This window comes from Zootoca vivipara, chromosome 5 (assembly GCF_963506605.1).
Source record: "Zootoca vivipara chromosome 5, rZooViv1.1, whole genome shotgun sequence".
Lineage (NCBI taxonomy): Eukaryota > Metazoa > Chordata > Lepidosauria > Squamata > Lacertidae > Zootoca > Zootoca vivipara.
This window is the reverse complement of record NC_083280.1, coordinates 44,414,162-44,440,537: the sequence shown is the minus strand read 5'-3', so window position 1 is coordinate 44,440,537 and position 26,376 is coordinate 44,414,162. Positions and strand designations below refer to the sequence as shown.

General features: G+C 43.3%; 1 protein-coding gene across 14 annotated transcripts in view; it reads left to right on the top strand.

The window, feature by feature from the left end:
* SEMA4G (semaphorin 4G) overlaps positions 1–26,376 on the top strand; it is a 102,640-nt gene that overhangs the window by 51,189 nt on the left and 25,075 nt on the right. For all 14 annotated transcript variants that reach the window (XM_035133617.2, XM_035133615.2, XM_035133609.2 and 11 more), the window contains 3 exons: positions 23,820–23,968; positions 25,106–25,168; positions 25,299–25,397. In XM_035133617.2, the coding sequence (XP_034989508.2) occupies positions 23,820–23,968; positions 25,106–25,168; positions 25,299–25,397 (311 nt within the window). The remainder of the gene's footprint in view (positions 1–23,819; positions 23,969–25,105; positions 25,169–25,298; positions 25,398–26,376) is intronic.

The following is a 26,376-nucleotide window of genomic DNA, read 5'->3' as shown; positions in this document are numbered from 1 at the left end:
GTGTGAGAGAGAGAGAGAGAGAGAGAGAGAGAGAGAGAGAGAGAGAGAGAGAGAGAGAGCAGCACTATAATATGTAGCCTGATTTGAACTATTAAATTTGTCAGCTCAGAGAGTGCTGGTTTTCAGAAATTGCTGCTTTTCAGTTGTTGGCTTGCTACCCATGAAACATTTTTTAAAGGTTTTGACGTAAGATCCATGGGTAAATTATAACTGAATTCAGTTAGCTATTAGTCCGGGAAGACATAGTTAAACATACGACAGGGTCCAAATGGCTGGAAGTTCAAACCAGAAGAGATCTGAATATTGAAAAACATGGATTTAGTGCAGTGAACCATCAGGCAATCCTGCTAGCAAGTTCTCAATTTCCTAATGGCTTTTAGTTGGAATTGGATGCCCCTCTAAGGAGCTGCTCTGGATGATTAACAGCCACTTTCCCTCAAAACAGCATGGTATTAATCTAGGATTGCTACACTGAATATTTTTTTTGAAAAAACGTTGCCCTACCCCTCCTCTGAGCTGTTAGGGTTCCTTTGACCCTTCTCAGAGGATGTGGCACTTAAGGAAACAATGAGTCCTTTTTCCTGTTAAATTTTCTAATAAAATAATTGGGGGGGGGGGAGATTTAAAAAGATATTTGAAACAGAAGACACCCCATCCCGCTTCCCAATGATACAGTTGGTGATACAGGAAATGTAACATTAAGTATCCATTTCCCATAGTTTCCTTCCTTCCACCCTCCACTTTCAGCCCGCTGGTGTGGTAAGTCTTGTGCCTTACATATTAAACAATTTACAGTTATCACTCTTCATCAGAGATGAGCAATAGACTCTTAAAGTTGTAATGATGTCTCTAACACGTTCCTGGCTATTGGCTATTCTTCTTTGTCATTATTGTAACTACATGTGGCAATGGTAGTCACAATGTTGGTCATCCATCAAGTGGCTGCTTAGGATAGTCATTGTACTCCAGGAGATGACAGGAGTCCATCCATCCTAGTACTGCTTGGAAACTTGTGCTTCTGCACAAGAGGAGAAGCAAATGAAGGCTTGAAGCTCTATGGAAGGAAGGAAGCACCAGGCCACAAATAAGCTATGGATGGAAAAGGAATCCAGTGAACACTGGGTTCTGTATTGTTGGGAATTGCTGACCAGGGCAGGTCGGGCGCCCTGGCGCTGAGGTGCGGAGATCGCTCCGGCACCCCCCTCGCAGCACGCAGGGGGGCTTCGCCATGCAGCGCCCCACCTGCCGGCCTGGCGCCCTGGCACCCCGTGCCACTGGAACTATACCTAGAGCCGGCCCTGACCACTGCTCCAGAAAGTGAGCTGCATTAGTGCAGTTTTTCAAGGAAGCACCTTTTTGAAGGACTCCACCCAGGCTGGCCATTGACTCTTCCTGGACTGGAAGGAGTATAAAAGGGCTTCCTGTCTCAGTGGCACTTTGCTTAAATAACAAGACGACCCAAGTTCTGTTGTGCTTATGTGTTCCCTTTGATCTTGACTCTTGGCTTGTTCTCTGGCTCTTGATTGTTATTAGGCCTGAGCTGCTAGTTTCTCGCCCAGCCCTGACAAGACAGAATGGTACAAAAGATTTGATGAGTATCAACTGGGGGTGTTAGTGGTAGGGCTGATTTGCTCAGCGCATAGAGGAGGTGGGAACTCTGTTGTGGCTCAGGATTGAACCAATAGCTCTAGGAGCTCAGTGGCCAGCATGGGGGTGGAGTAGTGTGACTATGTTAATATTTTGCTTAGGGGTGCCCTCAATAATGGTCAAGGTATTAGAATGGGCCTGCTTACCCCACTACTACCTGCTCTGATAGATTGGGGCAACTAAAATATGAACCGTGTTCTACTATCCGTAGTGTCCAGAGAGCATTTGGGATTTCTGTGAAATGAAGTGCTGTCCAAAGGAAATACTTATCAATGGAACAGCAAGGCATGCTGTGCCAGTACTTGGATAAATGCAACTCTGAAAGCCTGTTAACATATTTCATGTGGGAGGGTGTTAGCTGATTAATGGCTTTTAAGTTCTTTGTTTTTATTTAATTCAGTCTATTAGACAAATTAAATAAATAGCATAGCCTATTAAAGCAGACTTCTCTCCCAAGCAGTCTTGCTTCACTGACACTGTTTGTGTCAGAGGCATGGCTGTCAAGTTCTCCCTTTTCTTAAGGGGAATTCCCTTATGCTGAATAGGCTTCCTCGTGAGAAAAGGGAAAACTTGACAGCTATAGTCAGAGGAGCAAGACCTACTGAACGAGGTGCTCAGTGTAAGCCACTGATTCACTTCTACCCATTGTCTGAATCATGGGACTGTAGATTATTGATAGCAAGGTTACTGTTGATTAACATCTTTGACTGGAAGTTGCTGCAATTGAAATATGATTAAAAATTAAGCTACAAATAATACATTGCACCTCAATTAGGGCCTATGACAAAGGTCTCATTTAAGATCTTTTTCTCCATTCCCTCCAAAGAAGTCACATCTCCCTTTGAATATACAAAGTACAGAATGGGTTCTGTCTGCCAGGGTAGCTAGTTAACGCTGCAATAGCCCACCTCCCAACTTCCAGAAGTACTAGTGTGGCTGACTTTTGATTGGTTAGCCACAGCCATCAGCCAATCAATGCCCACCTGGGCCAGAAACTTTTAAAAAGATGACTATTGCCAAACAGTCCTTAGTCCCTCAAGCTTACCATCTATGCTGCTATGTTTTTTATGCTGCTATGCTTTTCTCTGTTTTTTTAATTCTTAACAAAGTTCATAAGATTTGGCTGTTGGGGGTCTTGGGAGCAAAAATGTGAAGGTTCTCTTGCATGACTGGCCTACCTTGACGGGCAGTTGTGGAATGAAGTACCCTCTTCCACTGAAGTGTCCACCTTATCCCAATAATTCAAATGGGAAATGGTCATTTTGCTGTAAACTGCACCAGAGCTTTCAGGGAACAGCAGAACGTAGCTACACATTTCACACAAATGTGTATAACAAAGCTGTGTGTGTGTGTGTGTGTGTGTGTGTGTGTAATGAAAAACACCCTTGGAAGGATGGTCTTCAGCAGCCTGTTTGGTATAGAGGTCCAGCAATTTCAAGCCCTAATTTTAAGTGGTGTGTAGTCATACCCACTGCCTGATTTTCAGCCTTCCTTCCTTTGTGTAACTAGGGCCCCTCAGCTTCTCTGTGGATTCCCTGGTGCAGTGGGGGGGGGGGGTCTTGCAGCTGGCGCAGGAGCCATGAGTAGGAACTGGCACTCAGCCTGAAGGCTTTTCTCAGACTTTTCCCACAAAGCATCGCTAATTGCATTATGGCTATCTGGCAGCCAAACTGAGAAGACCACAGTCCTTACCTTGTAGAGGTGGCATTTGGATCAGCGAGTTTAACATTTTGCAAATGTTATCTAAATGCCAAATAGAACAGGAGTAACTGAGTCTGTTTATGGAAATATTTTTTTACATGTAGAAACAGCTAAACCTTGCCTGATACAGGCATTATTTGTACAATCAAAATACCAACTTGGGTGCAGCTTAGTTTTTGTTGAGAACAAGTTGGTTTGATCTAAAACACCTTGTTATGGCAGAAATGCGTAGCTGCTGCTGCTGCTGCTGTGTGATTCTGCTAGTTTCTAAAGCTAGTTTGCTGGGATTGTATGCCCCATCATGCATATAGCTGTCTGAGACATCTTGATAACTTTAGTAGATTTCTACCAACCTCTCATACTCATGTATGGAGGGAGAGTTTAATATCAAATCCTTGCATATAGACCATACCATCTAAAGCAGGGATGATTGACCTGTGGCCCTGTAGGTTATGTTGAATTCCTGCTCCCATCAGCTCCAGTCAGCATGGCCATTGGTCACGGATAATGAGAGCTGTAGTTCAACAACATTTGGAAGGCCACAGATTCTCCACTCCAATCTAAAGAGTGAGATCTTGCTGGAGTTTCCCATGGTTAGAGAGTGTGCTCTGTAACCATAAAAACAAGGAGGTTCTCCTCTTCATCTTCCCCAGCTGAAGACTGTAATTTTCAGTGTTCTAACACATTTTGATGGCCTGGACAACATTTTCAGTAAGTAGCCTGATTAGGGTCTTTGCATACGTTACCAATTTGCATAAAGAGCTGGATTTTGTTACTTGCAGTGTCAAGAATAACGGATGGAGCAATGAAGTATCACTTTGGAGATTTGGCTTTGGTTCTTCAGTCTGCCACTCACTTCACTGTGTAAACTGTCAGCTCTTTGCATTTCTGTTGACACAATTCTATGTGCGTATATTCAGAAGCAGGTCTTCTGAGTGAGGCTTACTCTCAAGTAAGTGTGGGTAGGATTGCAGCTGATAATTCAGTATCTGCACATATGAGCTGGGGATTTTGGAAGTGCTCAGCACCGAAAAATATGAATGCCTCATAGCTGAGCTTTAGAGAAGCAAAGAGTAGAGCTGTTCCTGAAATCAGCTCACTGCAGAACAAGTAATGAAGTTAGCCTTGGGGTTAGCATACTTTAGAAGTGGCAGAAATATAATGGGGAAAAAGTGAAATGATGTAACATAATGGTGCCGTTTGTGTCTTTTTTTTACACCAGTGTTGACATGGGTGTATGAGTTGATAATGCTATATTTTATTTTATTTTATTTATTTAGCCCTAAAAGACTCTGGACCAGTTAAGGACTGTCTTGCTCCTTATGTCCCTTCCTGAACACTCTGATCATTGGGAGATATACTCTTGGTGGCGACTCTTCACAGTTGTTAGGAGCAGGGTGTATAGCACTGTAGCACCTGCTTGGTAGAACTTTCTCCTGATTAGTATCAGGCAAGCATTTACTCCCTGCCCCCTGGCAAAAACTTATTTTATTGAGGCAAGCATTTACAATGCCAACTTTTAAACACGTGCTCAAAACTTTTTTTGTTCACTTGGACATTCCCTGAAGTGTGACAGATTACTGACCATGGCAAATACTATTGTTCAGTAGTTAGTTGTGTTTTTACTTTGGATTGTATGTGTATACCGTTTTCTTACTTCATGTTAGCTGATATTTACATCTGTTATCTAACTAACTAGTTTCTGATGGCCACTCCAAAAAGAAAAGAGCCCTTTTCTAAAGGACTGACTTCCAACAGGGGTGGACACTGCTATAGGTTAAATGTTTCATGTAAAGGTAAAGGTAAAAGGACCCCTGACCATTAGGTTCATGTCGTGACCGACTCTGGGGTTGCGGCACTCATCTTGCATTATTGGCTGAGGGAGCCAGCATACAGCTTCCAGGTCATGTGGCCAGCATGACAAAGCCGCTTCTAAAGAACCAGTGCAGTGCACGGAAACACTGTTTACCTTCCCGCTTGGAGCGGTACCTATTTATCTACTTGCACTTTGACGTGCTTTCGAACTGCTAGGTTGGCAGGAGCAGGGACCGAGCAACAGGAGCTCACCCCATTGCGGGGATTCGAACTGCCAACCTTCTGAACGGCAAGCCCTAGTCTCTGTGGTTTAACCCACAGCGCCACCCGCGTCCCATTAATGTTTCATGTAGGGGCTTGCATTCAAATATTTGCCTTTTTCAGGTCCAGCTTGATTTGTAAAAGTTTGGTGCAGTGGATGATGTGTTAGCTTTAGATGTGTGGAGGCCCAGTCTCAAATTCTTGCTTTATGGAGCACATGCTGTAGCTTTCTGTGCTAATTACTTCACAATGTACTTGTTGGGATTTATAAAGAATTATAAATTGCATCATGTTTGAATTTCAGTGTTGCTGAAATTCCTTTGGCCACCAAAACCTACATTTTGCAACTGTGAATTCAGGCATTTTAAAGTGACTTCAGTTCTCAGAAGCGTTTAGATTAAAATAAAATAAAATAAAATAAATGGTGAGTGTGCAGAGAGGCTTTGATGAATTCAGGTAAAATTTTCCTGAGGTAATAGTAGATCATGAACTTTTAAGGACTTGATGGTGAGGGAGAGTTGCCTCTTGCATCTATATTTGTAAGTTATATTTCAGTGGAGTCGCTTATTGAACATTAGTATATCTACAAATCACAATATACTATTCCAGATTTTCATGATTTTTCTTCCAGTTATTACCTGAAAGGGCTGTAGTACTTTTGATTTCTGACTTCTTACTTCTCATACTGACAAAGCTTGTTGCTTCCAGTTGTTGTTGTTGTTGTTGTTGTTGTTGTTGTTGTTGTTGTTGTTGTTGTTGTTGTTGTTGTTGTTTTGCTATTTTTGACTACACATCCACTGTGGCAAGAGGGCTGCTCTCTTCATTTGAGTTTTTGGAACCAATGGATAGTTGAGCCTGTTCCCCTTCCAAGTCTGATGTGGTTTGACAGCTCCTTTGTGGGTCTTTGCCTTTCAGATCTCGTAGGAGGATAAATGGCTGTAGCTGGCCACTGAATGATGAATTTTAGCAGCTGGAACTGCAACCATCCATGAAATAGACACGATGCAGACTCCCCTGAGAGCTAGAAGGAGCGATTGAAAATTAATATTGTTTGAATTGAACTCCTTAGGCCTTTCAGTTAAACTCATAATGCAGGCAGCAATTACAATCGGATCTGCTACAGCATGTCACCACAGCAGAAAGCCTTTGTTATTGTTTCACAGTGGTATCGGCAGGCATGCAATATGTGGGGTAACACCTCTGAGTAGTGCATGTCTGTTGGTATGTGACTGGGAGGAAAGCATTGGAAGACAAAATAAATGTACTTTACCAGAGGACTCACTGCTTGGCTCATCCAGATCTGCACACATCCATTTTCTATTCAAAACAAGCATTAAATACAATATCAAGAAAAATGATGGCTTAAATATCAAATTGCCTTTAGCATACGAGGTATTCACTAGAGGCATGTGCAGAGGGGCAAGTCTTCCGGATATTTGCTAGAAGAAGGGAGGTGCTTGTAAACATTACGTGTCCTTGGGTGATGTACGTAACCATGCCATAAGAACAGTCTGAAAAGGTAATTGTAGAAACATGTTGGAGTGATTGCAGTCATTCTTGTAAAGAGAAGGAGGGCTCTCAAGAAATTCTTTGTGGCAGGCAGCTCTTGCCTGGAGCTTATCTTTCTAATGGAGCTTTTAAAATGTACTGAAACAACCTGTTTTATGGTTTCTTAACCCAGAGTTTATCACCCTTTCCCCCCACCCTGCTACTTTGGAGAGAGAGAGAGAGAGAGAGAGAGAGAGAGAGAGAGAGAGAGAGAGAGAGAGAGAGAGAGAGAGAGAGAGAGAGAGAGATGAGAGATGTTTTTCTTTGAAGGACATCCTCCCATTACAGAGCTTAAATGTGGTAGTTTTGCTTTTCAATCTCCCAGAACCTGCAAATTAAGTTTCTAGAGAATCAAACTGCAGCAGCAGAAGAGGGATTAGGACCATGGTGGTGCAAAGGAGAAAACAGCTCTGATTACTCAAAATAATAATTCTAATTCGTGAGGAGAGACTTGCAGTGGATTTACACGTGTTGAATCGCTCTAGTTAATGACTCAACATAATCCAAATAGTGACAGGTTTTATTACATTTATACAGTATTCTGCCCTTTACCCACAGTTTTTGTTTCTCAAAAAAAAGAAAGAAAGAAAGAAAGGAAAGAAAGAAAAGAAAGGAAAGGAAAGGAAAAAGCAGAAGTTCAGCACTTCTGTGAGATTGGCAGAAGTAAACTTCCACCTAGTCTCCATAACTGAGTGCCTAAGGCCAAATCACTGCAGTGCATCGTCTTATGTCTGGAAAAGTTTTTTTTAAATGGGCTGAATTCAGATATGCTACTTTATGTCTGAGCATCTGGATTTTTTGGTAAAGTTTATTGGAGTGCCTGGCGTGCTCTAGTCCATGGGGTCACGAAGAGTCGGACACAACTAAACAACAACAACAAAAAATTACTATTACTATTATTATTATACCATGTTATAATTTATATAAAACAGAGAAAACAATGATAGGATCAGACAAAAATTAAAAGATGAAAAACAGCACATGACTCCGACCATATGTTGAACCATTCAAAAGATGTGCAAATATATTGGAAAAATCAACTTGCTTTAACATCAGCTTGTGAAAATGATCTGTGAATATGTGCTCAATTTGACTAGGCAGCAAGGACTCTATTCCCTGGCAGGTGGGATTTCAGTGGTAAACAACCCTGCATTGTGGTATGAGATTGAGTTCTGTTGCTCTGGATTCTAGAAACTATCTTCCACTCAGTCTCGGGCAAACTGATTCTTTTATTATTGAGAGCAATGGGGCTTTTGCTTGCTCAAGGGAGCCGTGAATTGTAACACCAGAGATGGAAGGCATAGTCTGAGCCTTATAGGAAGCTGTGTGAGTGAAGTTCTATGTTGTACTATTATTGACATTTTAGATGTTTGTGTACAATGTGATTTAATGCTTTTACAAGCTGCCCCGGGAGTGTCAGTTGGCAGTGAAAACTGGGATATGCATCAGATCAAGGTAGTTGCCATAGTGCTCTCCAGATGTTGTGGTCTACAACTCCCATTAACCTCTGGCCAGCATGGCCAATGGGCAAGGATCATAGGAGCTGTAGATCACAACATTTGGAGGGCACCATGTTGTCTACCCATACACTGGAACAAAGATGAAACAGCTGGGGGCATGCTCATCTAAAAACTGTGATATCATGCATATTTTACAGAATGATACGTATATATCAGTTCAGTCCATAATGGGTTGCCTTATCTTAATAACATCTGAGAAAACTTCTCACCACATTATCCTAGTGTGGCTGAAATTTGAGGAGGAATTTGTGGTCATAAGACTTAATTACTTAAGGGGCATCTAAGAGAGCTACGGCAATCCACGTTGGTGCTACTGAGTGGTCTGGTAAGGAGAGGCAGCTGTTAATACAATCTTGTTCCCTCTCAGTGACTTGAGTAGTGTTTGCATGAAGTATGTATCCCTGCAACCCTATATTATATAATACTGCGCTGCTTTAAATCTCGTCAGCATGATTACCGGGCATAGCTACGGAGGCATCCTCCAGACCTAGTAAATAACGTTTCATTTTTCGACAGGAGTGATGGATGAATGCGGCATCCTTGCTGAGGATAAACTGAGAAACAGCTGTCATTGTACAGAGCATTTAGCATTGTACAGAGCATTGTACAGGGCAGACCTTGATTTCTTTTGGTTTCTTTGTGAACTTTTTGGAAACAGTTATGATAGCATTGTAAACAAGCCCAAAAAAGTCCCTCTCCTGTTTTTTTGCTTTGTTTTTGTAAACTGATTTGTGGTTTTTAAATAATCAAGCGGTGTATAAATTTCATGAAATAAATAAATAAAAATAACACAGCCAGCAAGGCTGATGGGGAGCCTTGTTATAGTGTGTGAGTTTTGAACCATTAGTGCTGAGATGTTCCTCCTTCAGGGAGTACATTTTTTCATGCTCTTTCTAAAGAAGCGGCAACAGGAAAATCTCTCCACAGGCCACGCTTTTCAATGCATCCCTCTTCCATTTGTCAAAGGGATGTTCCTATAAACATAAACAGTGAATGGAAGATAAGTAGCTGGCTCAGAAGTACAGAGGGTGAATTCTGCCATAATCTTTTGTTGTTTGATCTCTGTGGGAAATAGAAGCAGGAAGAGTGGCTGACAGGCTGCTTTCTGTGCGTGTATTTATTCTGACATACCTCAATGGAGCTTCTGGTTCTGTTGTTCCATTGTCTCTCTGGTGTCCATGTATCTAGGCTGACCTAAGGCCTTGAATCCCCAGATGCTATGGATGCACCCCGCTATGGGATGATGTATTTGGCACTTGCCCCTGGAGTGTGTGAACATGCCCATATCTATAGACAGGTTTTAATCTAGAAGAAGAGCAGGTGTTGTGTACAACGTATAAGTAGTGGACTAAAACATGCTGGCAGGTTTGCAATGACATGTAGATTTTTTTGTTCTAATTTTGTTTTAGCACTTCAAATAAAAACCAAAGCCAAGTGAACCTAGTGCATAAAATCCAAATTGGGGAGAACTGTCCAGCAGTGTGAAGCAGTTGTTTCTGGCTCCTAAATGTTGATCTCATCCCCATAAAAGGAAGGGAATTGTCTCTCTTTGGGACCTAAGCATCCTCTGTCATTGTTTTTCAAGAAAATAGAGCCACTTTCTCCCTTTTGAAAGCACCCAGTCTTTTTCCCCTGCAAAACAAACAAAAACAGTTGGTCTTTGCTGGGACTTACTCCATTGCACAATCATTTATCTTTTTATGCTGTCTTTCAAAGCAGCCTTCGTTGGACACCAAACTGTTTCCCTTGAAATGAAAGCATCAGGAGGCTGTGCAAGCAAACAACATTCAGAGCTGCTTCGAAGTAGACACTAGGCTTATAAGGCTCTGGAATCTAGTCTGTCATCCACACTCTAGTTTCCTATTTTGTGTAGTACAAGGGGTGCTGACTGTAATTGTATTATTAGAGCATAAACTAGCCTCTAAGGTTTGTGGAAATCAATGGGACATACATACTTGGCAAATGGAGGTAAGCACACAGGACTCCAAAGTGCATGTTCTTACAGATGCAGACTTCCACTAGCTTCACTGAGCATTTTAACTTGTACAGATTCACACAATTGTCTGAAATGCTAAGTAGAAGCTGACACCCTGAGGGCTCAGTAGCACGTATTTCCTGGAAATGGCAAGGGGTGGAGGAAGGCAGCACAACCCAAAGGAGACAGAGAGTGGAGCTGAAGGCAATGGAGCTGTGCAAACAGCAAAACAAAACAACTGTACCCACCAACCCAGAGCAGAAGGGTATTCTCTGGTCTACGGAGGCTAGAACCCAGTGTGGCTAAGAATAATATCCAAATGCTGTTCTCTTCTACTGTGTAGCACAGGAGAATTTCTATTGGCCAAATGTTCGACACCTTTGACCTTACGCACATATAAGGCTGATCTTATTTCACAAGGAGAGAGGCAAAGGCTGAGAAGGATAAATTGAAAAACTGGTCCAAGATGAACTGCTGGAACGTAGTGTATAGAATTGCTGTCACATCAGAATACTTCCTCACATTAAAATGTGTAAAACACATTGTGAGATTCCCATTTGGTGCAAGGATGGTGCTTTGAAGCTGAAGGTTGCCAATGGAGAAAGCTCTTGGCAGAGAAGGCGGATTTTTCTTTCAATCTCTACTGTTGTGATTGTAGAAGCCGAGAGGCCATGAAACCAGTTTGACTGGAGATTGCTGTGGGTAATCGCTCTTTCCTCTAATCACACAAAAATGAGGAAGTACTAGAAATATTTTGGCTCAAAAACATGCAGTGTTGGACATGGCTCCATAGTGGAAAGTATTTAGTAGAGGGTGGTTCTCTGGATGTTGCTGGACTACAAGTCCCATTATCCTTGCCAAAAGAGTTGTTGAACTTTTGGACACTGCCAACATTGGTTGCCATACATCGGGAATTTCCTGGACATTTCACTGATTTCCGCCCAGGATTTGCTTCTGGCTGCAGTATTCCGGGTATGTCCTGGAAATTCCAGACATATGGCAACCCTGCAGTGGATCAGAAATGGACAATGATAAGTATTGATAATAGAATCTTATCCCGCTGGCACAGCTGGGTCATATTCACAATTCAGGCTGCACCTCTTAGTCACTGGTTCCCATATGGAATCTCTCTCACTTACCTGGATGGAGGGCAGAGGGAGTGTAGCATGGAAGGTGCTTGTTGTACATGGGTAAAAGTCTGATCTGGTGCTCCTCCCACTTTTGTTTTGGGCTCCACCCGTCACTGGCAGGTGGCCCCTGAATTAGTGCAGCCTTTGGACTGAGAAAGGTTCCCCATTTCTGATCTAGACAGAACAAATTTGATAGGTGCCAGTGCTAAAATGTTTGTGGTAAATGTGGGGTAGGGATTCCCTTTGGTCTGGAGGACCAGAACTTAATTTCCCTCCACTGCATGGGCCAATGTTTGCAGGTGGGCAGGGTCACTCTTGCTGATCAGATGACTGACAGGTAGGTAGGATCACTCATCTCTCAGAGTTAATCCATTGAGTGGGGAGAGGGGGGGTTCATCTAGTTGGGGTTCAGTCCTGCTCTCTGCAGGGCTCTACACCCAATGTGACTTACATGTAACAGGATCCCACTCATAACTCTGGCTGTGTATCTAAAAAATACAGTTTCTATTCCAGAAGGGTATTGATGGGCTTATTTAAATTTCAAGAAAGCCTTCAAGCTGTTTTCTTTGAGCCAGTTCCACTGTGACATTTCAGCTTTACCAATAAGCTTCAGAAACTCACCCCATGTGTGCAGGCATGTAAAAAAAATATTCTGCCCAAGTGACACAGCATGCATCTGGGTTATCTCATGAGCTGAGGTTGGATATGTGGATAGTTCTAATACATAGGATTATTTACCAGCAACTTGTGCATGTGCACAAATCTAACAAATACTTTGCATTAATTAATGTACCTATAGGATTCATTCTCCAAGCCATTTTGTAGGTGCTTAATATTGCAGGGACCCAGGTGGCGCTGTGGGTTAAACCACAGAGCCTAGGGCTTGCCAATCAGAAGGCCGGCGGGTCAAATCCCCGCGACAGGGTGAGCTCCCGTTGCTCGGTCCCAGCTCCTGCCAACCTAGCAGTTCGAAAGCACGAATGCTACAGCGGGAAGGTAAATGGCATTTCCATGTGCTCCTCTGGTTCGCCAGAAGCAGCTTAGTACGCCGGCTCCCTCAGCCAATAATGCGAGATGAGCGGCACTACACCAGAGTCAGACATGACTGGACCTAATAGTCAGGGGTCCCTTTACCTTTTTAAATATTGCATCAAACCTGGCTTTAGCTTCAGCATCTCACTTCCATAAGTGATATTTTTTGTTCAAACAGTTAAATCAAGGGGTAAGTCTCTGTTCTACTGTACTGGAGAAAGCAGCTCTCTTAACCTCCTTTCAAATTCTGGGATTGTTCTCTTAAAAGCTTCCTTTTCCAACAGCACTGCATCATCCTCAGTAATTTCTGATTCACTTTGTTCTTGCTCCCCAGTATGGCAGGAGCTTTTAACTTGCCCTGCAGCCATCTTCCTCCTTTGCTGCAGGCAGAGGGCAGAGCATTTTGCTCTTTTGCAAGTTTTAACTGAGCCTCAGAGAGAAGGTCCTCTCTCTCTCTCTCTCTCTCTCTCTCTCTCTCTCTCTCTCTCTCTCTCTCTCTCTCTCTCTCTCTCTCTCTCTCTCTCTCTCTGTGTGTGTCTTTCCATCCATCCCTGTGTTTCCAGAGCATCTGATTTCTTGGATCAGACAGATAATACCAAAAAATATTCATTGATCAAATAGTTACACTATGGTGCTAAATACTTTATGTGGTCTGTGGAAGTTAAATCTGTTTGGAGCTTACTCCCACATCAGAATTTTGGCTTCGCAGAGTTAATATTTTAAGGTTCAACCCTAGCACTGAACCTGAAACAAATAACATTTCATATTTATTCCACACATTTGCAAAGTTGCCTTATGAAGTAGTAGTAGTTCATTTTTCCTGTTTACACTTGAGAAAACCAAGTTGGGCCTGCTCAAGGTTATTCGCAAATGGATAGCAACTGGGATTTCACTTCTGCTCCAGGCTGAATGCTTTTTGCACCAATACGACTTTTTAATAGCAAAGAACTGTTTCTCGTGGTCCATATGCACATATGAGGACAGGTAGCACTTGTTTTCCTGATATTTACACATTATCTGATGCATGTTACTTGTTATCTGTACAGAGGTGTACCTAGGCTCCCCCCTCTCCAATTTGCCCCTTGGCAAGAAAATGTATCAGCACCTCTGAACCAGGAGAGACCATGTACCAGAAACTAAAGGGGAAAAAAATATTGTTGCCTTTCGTGCTCTGCCAATGACTTCCTCTGCAGCCATCGGGATCAGGTCTGCTCTGCTCTTCCTCTCTTCCTCCATTCGTCCGTCCGTCCATCTGCTTGCCTGCCTCCCTCGGCTCATTGCTTTCCCTTCTGGCTTCTTCCTTCCTTCTTTTTTTCCTCCTCCTGCAACTCATGCCTGCTCTCTCCCTCTTTCTTCCCTCTGAGCCCTGCTGGGTGCATCACTCACACTTCTAATAGCACCACCAGTCAACAGTGAAGGGGGCCCTGCAGGACCCATGCCGGTGACCAGATTCCTCTGCCAAGGTGCCCGGAAGAGCCTGTGTGCCTCACCTGGCTGCCCAGAACAGCAGAGAAGTGGCCTCTGGTGTGTGCAAGCGGGTGGAGGTCTCCTAACCGCTCCGAGCCAGAGTGGAGAGGTGTGATTTTTGCATCCCTCTGGGTCTGTGCCCTTGGTGGCGGCCAACCTATCCAACCCCTAGGCATACCTCTGTATCTGTATGCATGCAAAAGAGGCCTCAGCCCTATTTGAGTTGAAGCAGTTCTCAAATTGGCAAGAGTGACATCATTTGAACAGCACAATGCAGAGGTTGGGGGCAGGGAGGTAGCCTTTTTTGGAATAGTGGAGATGTTGTGCTTACCTGCCATACTTTCATTTGTAAATCCACAAAATTCACAGGTTCCCTTCTCAACGTCTCTTGCCTATACACATTTACTTTTACTGACAACTGGACTGCTTGCATGCTTTGGTGTTGTTTTGTTACACACTGTTGCATTTTTTCAGTCTACAGCTGCTAGCGGCCATCTCCCCCCCCCCCCACCAAATCTCACCCAGAACCAAGGAGGTGGATGAGAGCCATTTGTTTAGAGGGCTACTCCCACTACCGGTCTGGCTTATTCCATGCCACTTCCATGCCATCTTGGGCAGCAGAATAAAGTAAGCTTGCATTCAGGGCATGGGAAAGAGAGAGTCTATGGTAGGCAAGACTCCCCTTTGTGTTTTGATGCCAGTACTGAGAACAGAGCACTCTGCTCATAAATTTTACCAGCATTTGTCTGTTTAAGGAGATCTCATCCGCTTGACATTTGGATTAGTTTCACCCTTTCCTATCCTCATACTGATGAATAGGTTAGCTGTGCAGTGTGGAATAAACATTGATTAGGATAAGTGGACCGTTCAGCTGAATTACGGATTCAACCAGCCACTTCTCATACTTTACTGCTTCTGCCTGTCCTTTCTCACAGAGGAGGTTGGTTCAACTGGAGCTCTGCACATGTCCAGAATTGTGTATATGGTTTTGCATATTTCTAACATAGTAATGAGAGAATACCATGTGATCATCACAGGAAGCCACTATTGTGTGAGGCTGTGCTGGTATAAACTGGAGGTATAAACAGGGAGGAGGTTACACTGTGACCCAATTAATTCCAAAATCCAGTCCAATACATCTAATGTCTTTTTTGCCTTTCCTTAGAAGTCCCATTTCAGCAAGGATGAGAGCACCTTGCCATAAATATCTGTATTGGCAGAGATATCCCTCTGTCTCCTATGTTTCAACCTTTGGCACGACACCAAATTAACTGAACTTGGGATGCACCATGAAGTCTCTACCAATGTCCTTTGTTATGTAATGTCATTTATGTGTGAGCCTGGACCCTTTGTAAAAAAAAAAAAGCCCTTTCAGAATCAGGGCAAAGCTATTGGATCAGTTTTTCCTAAAACTGGGTACATAAAAAAAACCCAGTTTGTTCAGCTTTTGGGGAGATACTTCAGGAGACAGGAAAACCACCACTTTTCATGTGACCCTTTACCTTTCCTCATTCTTTCTCTCTCCTTAAAATAAAGCTGGATCTTTTAAGAGTGCTTCTGTAGTGACATTTCAGAAAGACACATAGCTCTTCTGCTGTTCATAAATAATTTCATATTAGCAATTTAAATCTTTATTCATTCATAATATTGCAGTTGCAGCAACAGTGTGGCTGTTGCTGGTTCTCTGTAGCAAAGATACTAATATGCAAAATCCCACAAATTGATCAAGGTTATCAAAGCAAATGCAATTCTCTCTGTGTACATGCGTAGTGTTATTCATTATGCTTCCAGGCATGTATATTCTGTACAGATTTTCTGATGCCTATACAAATGTTGCCTGTCAAATGCTCATTGTGGGGCAGATCCTGACATTCAGGTGTGAACTCTAATCGGCACTGACCCCATGCAGTCTGTGCGGTTTTCTGTTCTCCTCCCTAGAAGTGGGAGATTATTTTCCTAGAAAACCCTGCTATTCTTGCGAGGGGCTTCTTTATGTGCATACGAAGTCCTTCAAAGAATATTAACAACCTGAGTGTGTTGCAGAGGCCTAGAAGTGATGATCCGGAGCTACAGATTTGATCAGTTCAGGCAACCTTGGAAAGGAGAACTGTGTGAAATGACTGAGAAACAGGCTGGAAAGGGCATCCAGCAGAACGCTTCCCACTTGCAAAGCGATTTGAGTGTCACCTTTCCTCATGGCAGCACAGGTGGCGGAGGGGGGGTGGGGATATCACATTCTCCCTCAAAGCTGGAGCTAACTCTCTCTCAGAGGTTGGGAGGCTGTGGCTCCCCCCACTGAGGCTCACCCTGCAGTTCTGCATTTTGGCACAGCAATGACACTTCAAAGGCAGATACCTGCCATCTGTCACCAATCCGATCCCCCTCAAGGTAGGGCTGCTGCAGCACCAAGAAGGTGACTCCAACATTTAAGCTTTGCTCAGGGAATTTGTTTGCTCTACGTAGGCAGGTTTAGTCATTAAGGCTTATAACTCTGCAAACACCTTACAATTTGAAGTGATTGGTCTGCCTTCCCTGTCTTGTGCCTCATTCATGTACAATATCACTGCCATTGTTCATGCACATCAACAGAGCTGGTGTTTTCATAAGTTGTATACCATTTGAATAAAATGATTGTTTGCATAAAGTTCCAGGATGAGCTCAGAGTGTTCCCAATCTCTCTCCCCACCCCCTCAATCATATACCTTTTTGAAAAATTGCCCATTCTGTTGAGGGGACAAACTAGAAACATGTCAATACATCTCAAGCTCCATTTTTCTTTCTGCAAAATCATCTTTTTCCAAGAAGAGATGAAGTACGGTATTTATAAATATACTTTCTACAACAGTTTAGGTTATGCCTGCACTTGCTGTATAGTTGAGGTCATTGCTTGCTGTGTATATGATTCGTGTCAAGCTGGCCACGTCAACATTGCACACACATTCATCCCTTCATCTACTGAGTATTACTTGTAATAAGGGAAATAGTGTCAGTGTATGGTTTATGATGCAGCGCTAAGCTATCAATTGGGATCTGTGGTCCTCCAGATGTTATTGGATTCCAACTCCCATCAGCCGCAGCCAGCATAATCTGTGATCATGGAAGATGTAGTTCAACCAACAACATCTACAGAACCATAGGTTTTGCAATCCTGATCTATATGGTTTAAATAAATTACAGGTGTGGGCTACCTTCTGAGGCATCGTGTGTGTCAGTGAAATCATGTATACTTGAAACACCATTAAGAAAGCCTGCAAACACCCTGCCCCTTTTTCTGAATTTTTGGGTCGTTTCTGGATTTGGCACGATGTGGGTGTGCACAGTCACACACATATTGAACTCAAAAATGGGGGGTTGTCTGTATGGTCATTTAAACTGGAGGGGTGTATTTTTTGTTGTGCTATATATTTTTGTGTTTTTATATTATAAACTGCCCTATTATCATCAGATGAATGGCAATATAGAAAAATAAATAAATAAATCTTGCCCCTGAGCCCTTCCCATGCTGATAACAATAAGTGTTCAAAGCTGCTGTATCTGATGAACTATGGCCATGTTTTCCTTTCCCAATAGCCCCTGTTTTGTATTTGTGAAATGCTAAATTTCAGGTGGTACAGTTATACACAGAGAAAAGTATGGAAGTGCACAATTGTACAAATCTGTACATAAGCCAGAGTCACACCAACACTACTAAGACACTGGTGCAATCTTATCTATTGTGAATCCCTTTTGTGGTAAACACCTGACTCATCAGATAAGAGTGGGGTCAGCTGCAGTTACATGGCCTTGAACTGCTTTAGGATTACATGGCAGAAACATCACACAGTTTGAATATAGCTGGACGCATTGTTGCATTTCAGTCCACACCGGGGGTGGCAAACCTGTTGCTGGACTACAGCTCCCATCATTCCTGCTTATTGGCCATGCTGACCGGGGCTGTTGGGAGTTGAGATCTAACAACATCTGGCGGGTCAGTGAGCTCCACCCCTGGAATGGGATGGAATAACATGGCAAAAACAAAAACATACAAAACACCACATTTCAATACTATAAATATAACAAGCTTGTTTAAACAACATGCTGCATCCAATAGAAAAAGTAAGAAGGGTGTTTCACAGGTTCACCTTAGTCCTAGAAGCACTCCTCTCGTAATGTTGCTCACAGTCCCTCTCCTGCAGCAGCTTCTGATAAGGCTTCCAAAGCCAAAGGGTGGGGTGGGTTCAAGTAAGAGGTTCCAGATAATAGTTGCAGACACAGATTGACAAAGTTTGCTGACTAACAGAAGAAACTAGAATATAGTCTATAGAATGAAAATGCAAATATTGCAGTGGTATCTATTACAATTTGCTATTTTTTGCTCAAATACTCATCCTCTCCTCCTGTTGCTTTCAGTTTCCAGCATATACTAAGGATTTTTTCTACCAATGCTGAAATAGTTCAGCAAAATGTATTGGAGCGGAGTGGGGCATGCCCTTTGTTAACATATTGGCAAATAGAAGAATGATGCTAAGAAGTGGAGCTCAAAAGCCCATGCTTTGCATGAAGATGACTTTTTGGAAGACATTGTTTTCTCCTAGGTTATGAATCAGATCACGCAAAAAGTAAAGTTTGTGTAATAAACCAACCAATATCAAAGGGCCAGTTCACATGTGTACATGTGTCATTTGTTGATGAAGCTATGTGAATGAGCCACCCCAGATAGTACTTCAATATGGAAGTTTTCAAAGGGAATCAGTTCACATATTTGGTTGCAAGACATCAAGTGATGGAAAAGAATTAAATTATGTCTATGCAGATGTGAACCAGCAAATAAGATTCTTTGGCTCCTTGTTATCACATGTTAATTGGGTTTCTTTCTTTTTTAAAAAATGCTCAATTTCTGTCACTTCTCGCACATCTTGCATTCTAACAGCATTGTCATTGTCACGCTCCTGTGATCCCTCTCAGATTTTTACTACACACGCATTATAAACAACAATAAACAGTTTTCCAGCTGCACCTCTCCAACTGAGCTGAATTTTGAGTGGTATTATTCTTATTTTGACATGGTACCTTCTAACCTCCAAACAGCCGTGACTTCTTTTTACAGCAGCCTAGTTAGTAATCAGGAGCAAACACTGGTATTTTGCAAGGGAGAGAAAACACTGATAAACCAGAAGTGCCTTTCACCTTCTTCTGCCACAGGCATTTAAATGATCAGGAGTGGGGAGGGGAAATGATGGTTTTGAAAGCGGGAGGGCTCAGGACTCGCTGCCTGACCTCAAACTGTCTCCCAGCCTGCCATCCCTGCTCAGAACTGGCCTTCTGGTGACTCAGCCTGAGCAGTCCTAGGTAAGGGATATAAATAGCACTTACTATCGAGGCAGCTGTCTGCCTCAGGCATTTGTGTCCCAATCAAGATTGTTGGTTTGTCCCTGACTTCCCTCAAGGGACTGTGGTTTGGAAAGCAAGTCTTACCTCCCTTAGCTCAGTGTGATTGTGTGGAAGAAGACATGACTGGATATGGCTGTATGAATGTATGGAAGCATTTTCTTACATGTTATGAGGCAGTGCCGTCTTAAGCGCCCCTGGCGCCGTGGTGCGCCGGATCCTTCCGGCGCCCTCCCACCCCGTTTCCCAGCGCGGTGGGCGGGTGGGCGCTGCAAGCAGCGCGGCTGGCGGGTAGACGCAGCGCGGCGGGCCGGCCGGCCAGCGGGGGGGGGGGCGCAGCTGGCGGCGCCCTCCTGGCGGGGTGGTGCCGCGAGCCACCCAGCCTGCACGTAGGGCCGGCCCTGTTATGAGGCAAAGTATATAACACTATTTGCTCACAGTTTCTGCTTGCGTCCACACCAGACATTTACAGCTCATGGCTTCCTCCAAAGACTCCCTGAGAACTGTATTGCAGGGGGCTGGAGCTCTGTGAGGTGTAAACTAAAATTCCCAAGATGGCTTTGGGGGAGCCATGTGCTGTCAATGTATGGTGTGGGTGTGCCCCTTTCTCATTTTCACTTAATAGCAGGCTATATATGAAGGGTTGTCACACAATATTGATCAGTTTCCGGTAGGAGTTTAGGCACTTGTCCGAAAGGGGTGCTTTTGCTATGAAAACGTGGTGCTCTAATAACAACTGGAGGAAATTCAATTGGTTTTTCATTGCAGCTTGGACAAGGCTAGGGTTAAATTCCTCTGGGCGTATTACGGTTTGCCTCAGTATATTTATTTATGGTTTTCTGCTTCCTTCAGTGCTCCCATAGGGAATGAGGACTCGCATTCTCAAGCAGTCAGATACTGATTTAGTTTATCCACCTTCCCTTTCATTCACTCGCCCACACACGTCGGCTCCTGAAAACATGCATTTCCATGGTATACTTGAAATTCCCCTTGAAAAATATGGGCTTTGTTAAGTTGGAAGGAATCTTCCATAATCAGTTTTCACTGTTCCACAGAGCATAACTTCGGACTGCATTTCTTCTGCATGCCCTGTTCAAACTCTTGATATCCACAACAGAAGAGTTTGGGACATGAGGTAGCCAGAGAGAGAAACAAAAAACCAGAACAGGTCATGGTGTGCAAGCATTAAGGCTGAAGTCCAGGGTTGTGTGTGTGTGTGTGTCTCAAACCAGGGTTTCCAGCTTACCTCCTGCTCCCCATTGCTCAATTCCTTTAATGAGCCTGGCAGACTCTGGATTTCAAGGCTGCAGCACTAATCTAGCCATCCAGTCAGCTGACTCTATGGGTCAGTCTTAGAGCACTAGATCTTTTAATACTCTAGCCTCAGAACTAACTCCTTAGTTTAAGCCACTTGACTCTAGTGTAAAGACTCTCTCTTACCTGGACTATATAGTTGCTTCTTTGGTAAGGTTGCCATATGTCAACGACGTTTCTCTCTGGATTTCCTCTTTTTGAAATATGGCAACCCTATCTTTGGTTCTTGCCTGCTTTAGACTACACTTGGGGTATTTGGGTGGACAGCCAGCTCCCGGGATTCCAAACAAGATAGCTTGATGCCTGTGCTTTCTGGGGTCTAAAGTAAGGGACCAGATAGTGTTGGCTAAGACATCTAGGCTGCAATGCTGTACCTACTTACCTGGAAGTAAATCCCACGGAACTCAATTGGACTTAACTTCTGTGTAGATAGGCATAGGATTATGCCGCCACTTAGGGATAGCTGTGCTGCTATTTTGTGGGTTACTTTGGTTGTGAAGGCTAGAGAGAGACTTCTCAAGATTGATCTTAGAATTTGTAGTCTAAGAGAAAACAAGCTTATGCAAAAGGGAGCAGCTTCAGGGGCCCAGTGAGTGGCCTGGGAACACCTGAGGCTGCAGAATTGTTACAGTCCCTCGTATGGGAAACCAGTAGAAGCTGTTCATAAGAACTGGCTGTATAAGCATAATCAATCTTTCAAATGAAAAGCAGTTTCAGATGTCATCACACTCACAGTAAAACAGGTTTAATGGGAATTTGAGATGCAGCAGATACTGGATCAATGATGACAAAAAGCCAGCAGTGGGTTTGGTTTGTTTTTTTTTTAAAAAAGATTCATGTTAAAGGCATTGAGGTCTAGTAAGGATGCCCATAATCAACATGGAAGAAAATTAGAGTTTAGTTTTTGAGCAAAGGTCCCTATACTTACAAGGTGCAACTTCTTCCCCCCTTCCCCCCCCCTTCGGTGTCCTCTGCTCTGGGCTGTTATTGGTGTCCAAAGATTTTGCACACACACACACACACACACACACGGTAGATGGTTGATGGAAGGGCACTTAGTGAGAGGCAGGGAAGGGAAGACTTCCTCAGGTGAAAGACTGGGAGAAGAAAGGCAAGCTCCCAGGTGAGATGTGAGAAGGTCCACCAATTCCTGGGTGAGACAAGGATTAAGAACTACCTTTGAGAGAGGACTCTGCATTTTCTTTTCTCTTTCTCCTTCTTTCTCTGTTTTTGTTTTCTTTAGTTTTTTCTACCTTACTGTGTTATGAAAAAGCTTTAAAAATATTATTTTTTAAAGAAGAAACCTAGTAAATTGGTTTGGGCCAGTTAGGAATACTCCCAATTTAAGCAAGGTGAACTCGTACTTAAAATATTTACTGCCCAATTTGTAGTTTTATCCATTAATTTATAATGTTGATCCAGGGAATAGTAATTTTTGACCCAGCCAAAGGAATGACTACCGCATAGAGCTGTGCAGTTTTGGACAGCTTGATTTACAACTTGAAACTTATTAGGGATTTATATTAAGCAGCTAGCTAGAACCTCTGTTTAATTTGTTTTTGTGGTTAATGGCATGATCCTAGTCAAGCTTATCCTAATGTAAGGCTCATGGAATTGATTAGGACTGACTCCCAAGTAAGCTCAAGGCTTCAACCCTAAACACACTCCCAGGGGAGTAAGTACCATTAAACACAATGGGACTTCTGAGTCAACATGCGTAGGAATGAGCTGTTAAGTCTGTAAAAACACCTCAAACCTGACGTCTTTTTGGTAGTTATGTTTGTTTCTTTAAATGTTACTTTAAGATTTTGGGGGCCCCACAATATCCCTTTGTCATAATCATGTATATATATATATATATTCTTTGTAATATATATATATTCTTTGTAATAATCCATTTAAAATTTCACTGTTGCATTATAAAAGTTCTGTTTGGCTTATTTGGGTTTGAGAAATGTGACATTCTGCTAACAAAATTCACCCTCTATGAAGAGGAGAGGAAACACTGAGTAGCAGATCATGCCTCCCTTATCTTCCAATATTCTTCTGAATACCAGTTGCTAGAAACCAAGGGTGGAATGCTGATGCTTCAGGCATCTGATCAGCCACTGTGAGACTGGGATGTTGTACTAGAGATGGGCCATTGGCCTGATCCAGCAAGCTTTTCTTATGTTCTTATGGCAACCTCAGGATCTGTGGGAAAACTGAGAACTGCCTTATCTGACAAGGAACTCCTGGGGGAGCTTGCAATGCTAATAGGGGATTGGTTCTGTATTCTGTCTAGAGAGATTTTTTTTTAAAGTGTACTGCTTATTGGGGTGCCTTGCAGGTCTACGTCCTCCTAAAGCAACAGTTCAGAGCCATATCAAACAGAGCTTCACTATTTCAAATAATTATGTGTTCCCCACCCATGCTTTCAATTGAATTGCCAGCATAACAAGAGGCTTCACAATATATTTTCCTTTCTGGCCCAGTGAAGAACATTATCAACCTGGTGCACAAACAAGTTAAGTTAGAAGACATGGGTTGATCCCATGTCTACATATCCCTCTCGACGTCAGTAGTGGGATTAAGGCTACAAACCTTCGCATTATTACTAGGGAATAAGCCCCAGTGTATGCAGTGAGACTTTCCACCAATTAAGCATGCAGTAGGGTCTGTCTGCACTTCATTTTAAGATCCAAGTGCTCTGATTTAATTGAGCTGAAGATCAGGCTCTGTATCCTTTGAATCTCTGGGTTAAATGTTGATCCATGGAAGGGTTTAAACTTTAAAGGCTTTCTCCCCCCTTCCAAAGTTGCTGCATATATTGGAGAATATTTGAAAATCATTTTTGGAGGTCCTTGAAAGTGATCAACTTCCACACTCTGTCCTGATTCACATTTTGGTTTACAGTACTTTTGCATTTTTCTGTTCCCATCTTTCAAATGTCAAACAGCACAGTAGTAAGCCTTCAGTTCAGCTGCCTCATCCAGGGTATCTGGAGTGCCCAAGAAACCTCTGTGGTATTGCTTTTTAAACAGCCTGTGTTTCTTTCCCCAGATTTGACCACTGCAAGACGTTTTAGCAGCCATGCCCAGAACTACACTACCCTCCTGCTAGAGGATGAGAAGGGAATTCTTTATGTTGGGGCCAGGGGGGCCATATTCTCCTTAAATTCCAGCAACGTTTCTGATGGCTCCCATCGGACAGTAAGTGCATATTTATCCCACTGGCATGTTCACAGTTAATTCCCTTTGCAAAGTTTGGTTTCCAAACCCATTTAGAGCTACATTTGTACCTTCAAGGAAGAACGAGTACAGCTTCCTCTTTATTTAAACTTTAGACTCTGCTTTGATTGGGGAGGGATCATGGCTTCATGACTGAGTCAGCAAATGGCCAATCAGGGCTGTGCATATCAAATTTCTGCTCCAAAGTAGAAGACTAGATTTCACCCTGAATCTGATTGCCTATGTGCAAAATATGTGATGAGTGCATTTCCATAGCAGACTCACTGCTGGAATAATGTATGCCTGCATGCAGCCTTTGTTACATTAGAGTCACCAAGAGATACCCTGAAAACAATCTGCTCTGAAAAAAATGATAAATGCCTCCTCATTAAAAATGGATGCATCTGTCATCAAATCTTGTTTCCACAACAGATATAGACAGATATGGACCCTTTTGTCCACCTCCCATGTTTGTGAAATGGGCTGGGGCCAATCCTCACTGGTAGCCAATGGGTTCCTGAACTACAACTCCCACCATCCTTGACCATTGGTCATATTGGCTGGGGCTGCTGGGAGTTAGAGTCTAACAACGCCTTGAGGGCACCATATTGGCTCCCCTTGCTGAAGTACACAAAGGTCCTTTAAAGTACCTGGAAGTCTCTGGTGCTTCTTACCAGGTATAACATTTGTTCACTCTCCTTTGAGACCCTTTATCTCAGTACGGTTTCTTTTCTGGACCCTTATTTTTTATGCAAAATGGGAAGGGAGCTCTTGAGCCAGGTAAAAATGAAAACAGCAGCCACCCTCTGCTGAAAACCACTTGCTTTTTTGGCCTCCTTCCCTCTCCCTTTCTCCCTGCTGCTTCCTTATGGTATTTGTAACAGCCTGGTTCTCATTTCAGTCAAGGACCTTTAAAAGCAAATGGGCTACAAAAATCTGCAGCGCTCCCCCGCTTTGCACTTGAATAAATCCACTTATTCTGGGGGAAGGCGAAGTGTGAACTTTGAAGAGCTCTTGTGATTTTCACGGGGCTTGCTTCTTAATGTCACGCTCTACCACTATTTCCTGGGCTGGGAGGCCCCAGTGAATAATGATCCTGCTTTGTGTTTAACTCTGCAGATTGATTGGGAAGCCCCTCCTGAGAAGCGGGGAGACTGCCTGAAAAAGGGCAAAAACAACAAGGTATGTGCTCCACAAGTCTCTGCCTTTTTGCCTCTCTGCCTGTGCTTCTGACCTGTTTGTGCCTGTAACTGATGAACAGGCCATTGTCAGGACTCTTGTGCAAATGACACCCTCCCTTCCTCTTTTGCAGACAGAGTGTTACAACCATGTCAAGCTTTTGCAACGGCTGAACACAACCCACCTGTATGCCTGTGGCACGTATGCCTTCCACCCGCTCTGCACATACATTGTGAGTAAAAGAAGCAAAAGAATCTACTCCACTGTCTTGCTGTCTTTGCACTGAAACTGACTGACAGGCAGATGTCAGCCATGCCCTTTGGTTCCAGAAGCAGCGCAATATTATTAGCCAGTCAGATACCAACTGAAAATCACTCAGATTAACTTTTCTGCACATGGAACTGGTTGCAGATGAACTCTATAGGCAGGTATCCAGGACAATAAACCAACCCCAAATCCTGGCTCCTGCGTCAGTAATTCCTGCCAAGGAACGGAAAGGTCATGAAGACCAGAACTAATTTTTACTGCCTGCCAGAAGGAGGGAGGTCTGTGGGGAGGCTCTCCCTTCCAAGTGTTTTGTTCTCCAAGGCTGGCTGCTGATTTCTGGGAAGCCTAAGAACCTGGACTGATGCTTTAAGGTGCCTTGCCCATGGGTTTGCTAACATACTGTCTGCATAAAGAACTAAAGGAAAAGGCCAACCCTACCATTAGGCAATGAGACAACCATCTCAGGTGGCCTGGGCACTGATTATTTATTTATTTATTAAATTTCTATATTAGTTTTTAATATATAATCATACAAATTTTTATGACAACAGCCCCTTCCCCGTGTTCCCCTCTGCTGGAGGACAGAAGAACTGTGTGTGCCCTGTGCCAGTCTAGAAATAAGATTCAACTGTCATTTGACTTGGCTTCTCTACATGGGAAGGGGGTGGTGGTGACAACTTGTTTTCCATCATAGGCAGACCCTGAGAAGCATAAGCATGCCTTTCTTTCATTCCTTTAAATTCACATTCAATGTGTTAACTTTGGGACGCTTTCCCGCTGTTTGGCATAGTGGATAGAATATTGGACTGGAACCTGGGAAATCAGGGGTGGAATTCTGCATTGCACTCTTCCAGTTGTTCCATCTGTGCAAGCATTGCCAATGACAACTGCCCCGCCCCCCACGTGCTGCTATGGGGGTTCTCCAGACCCAGAGTCAATTGGGG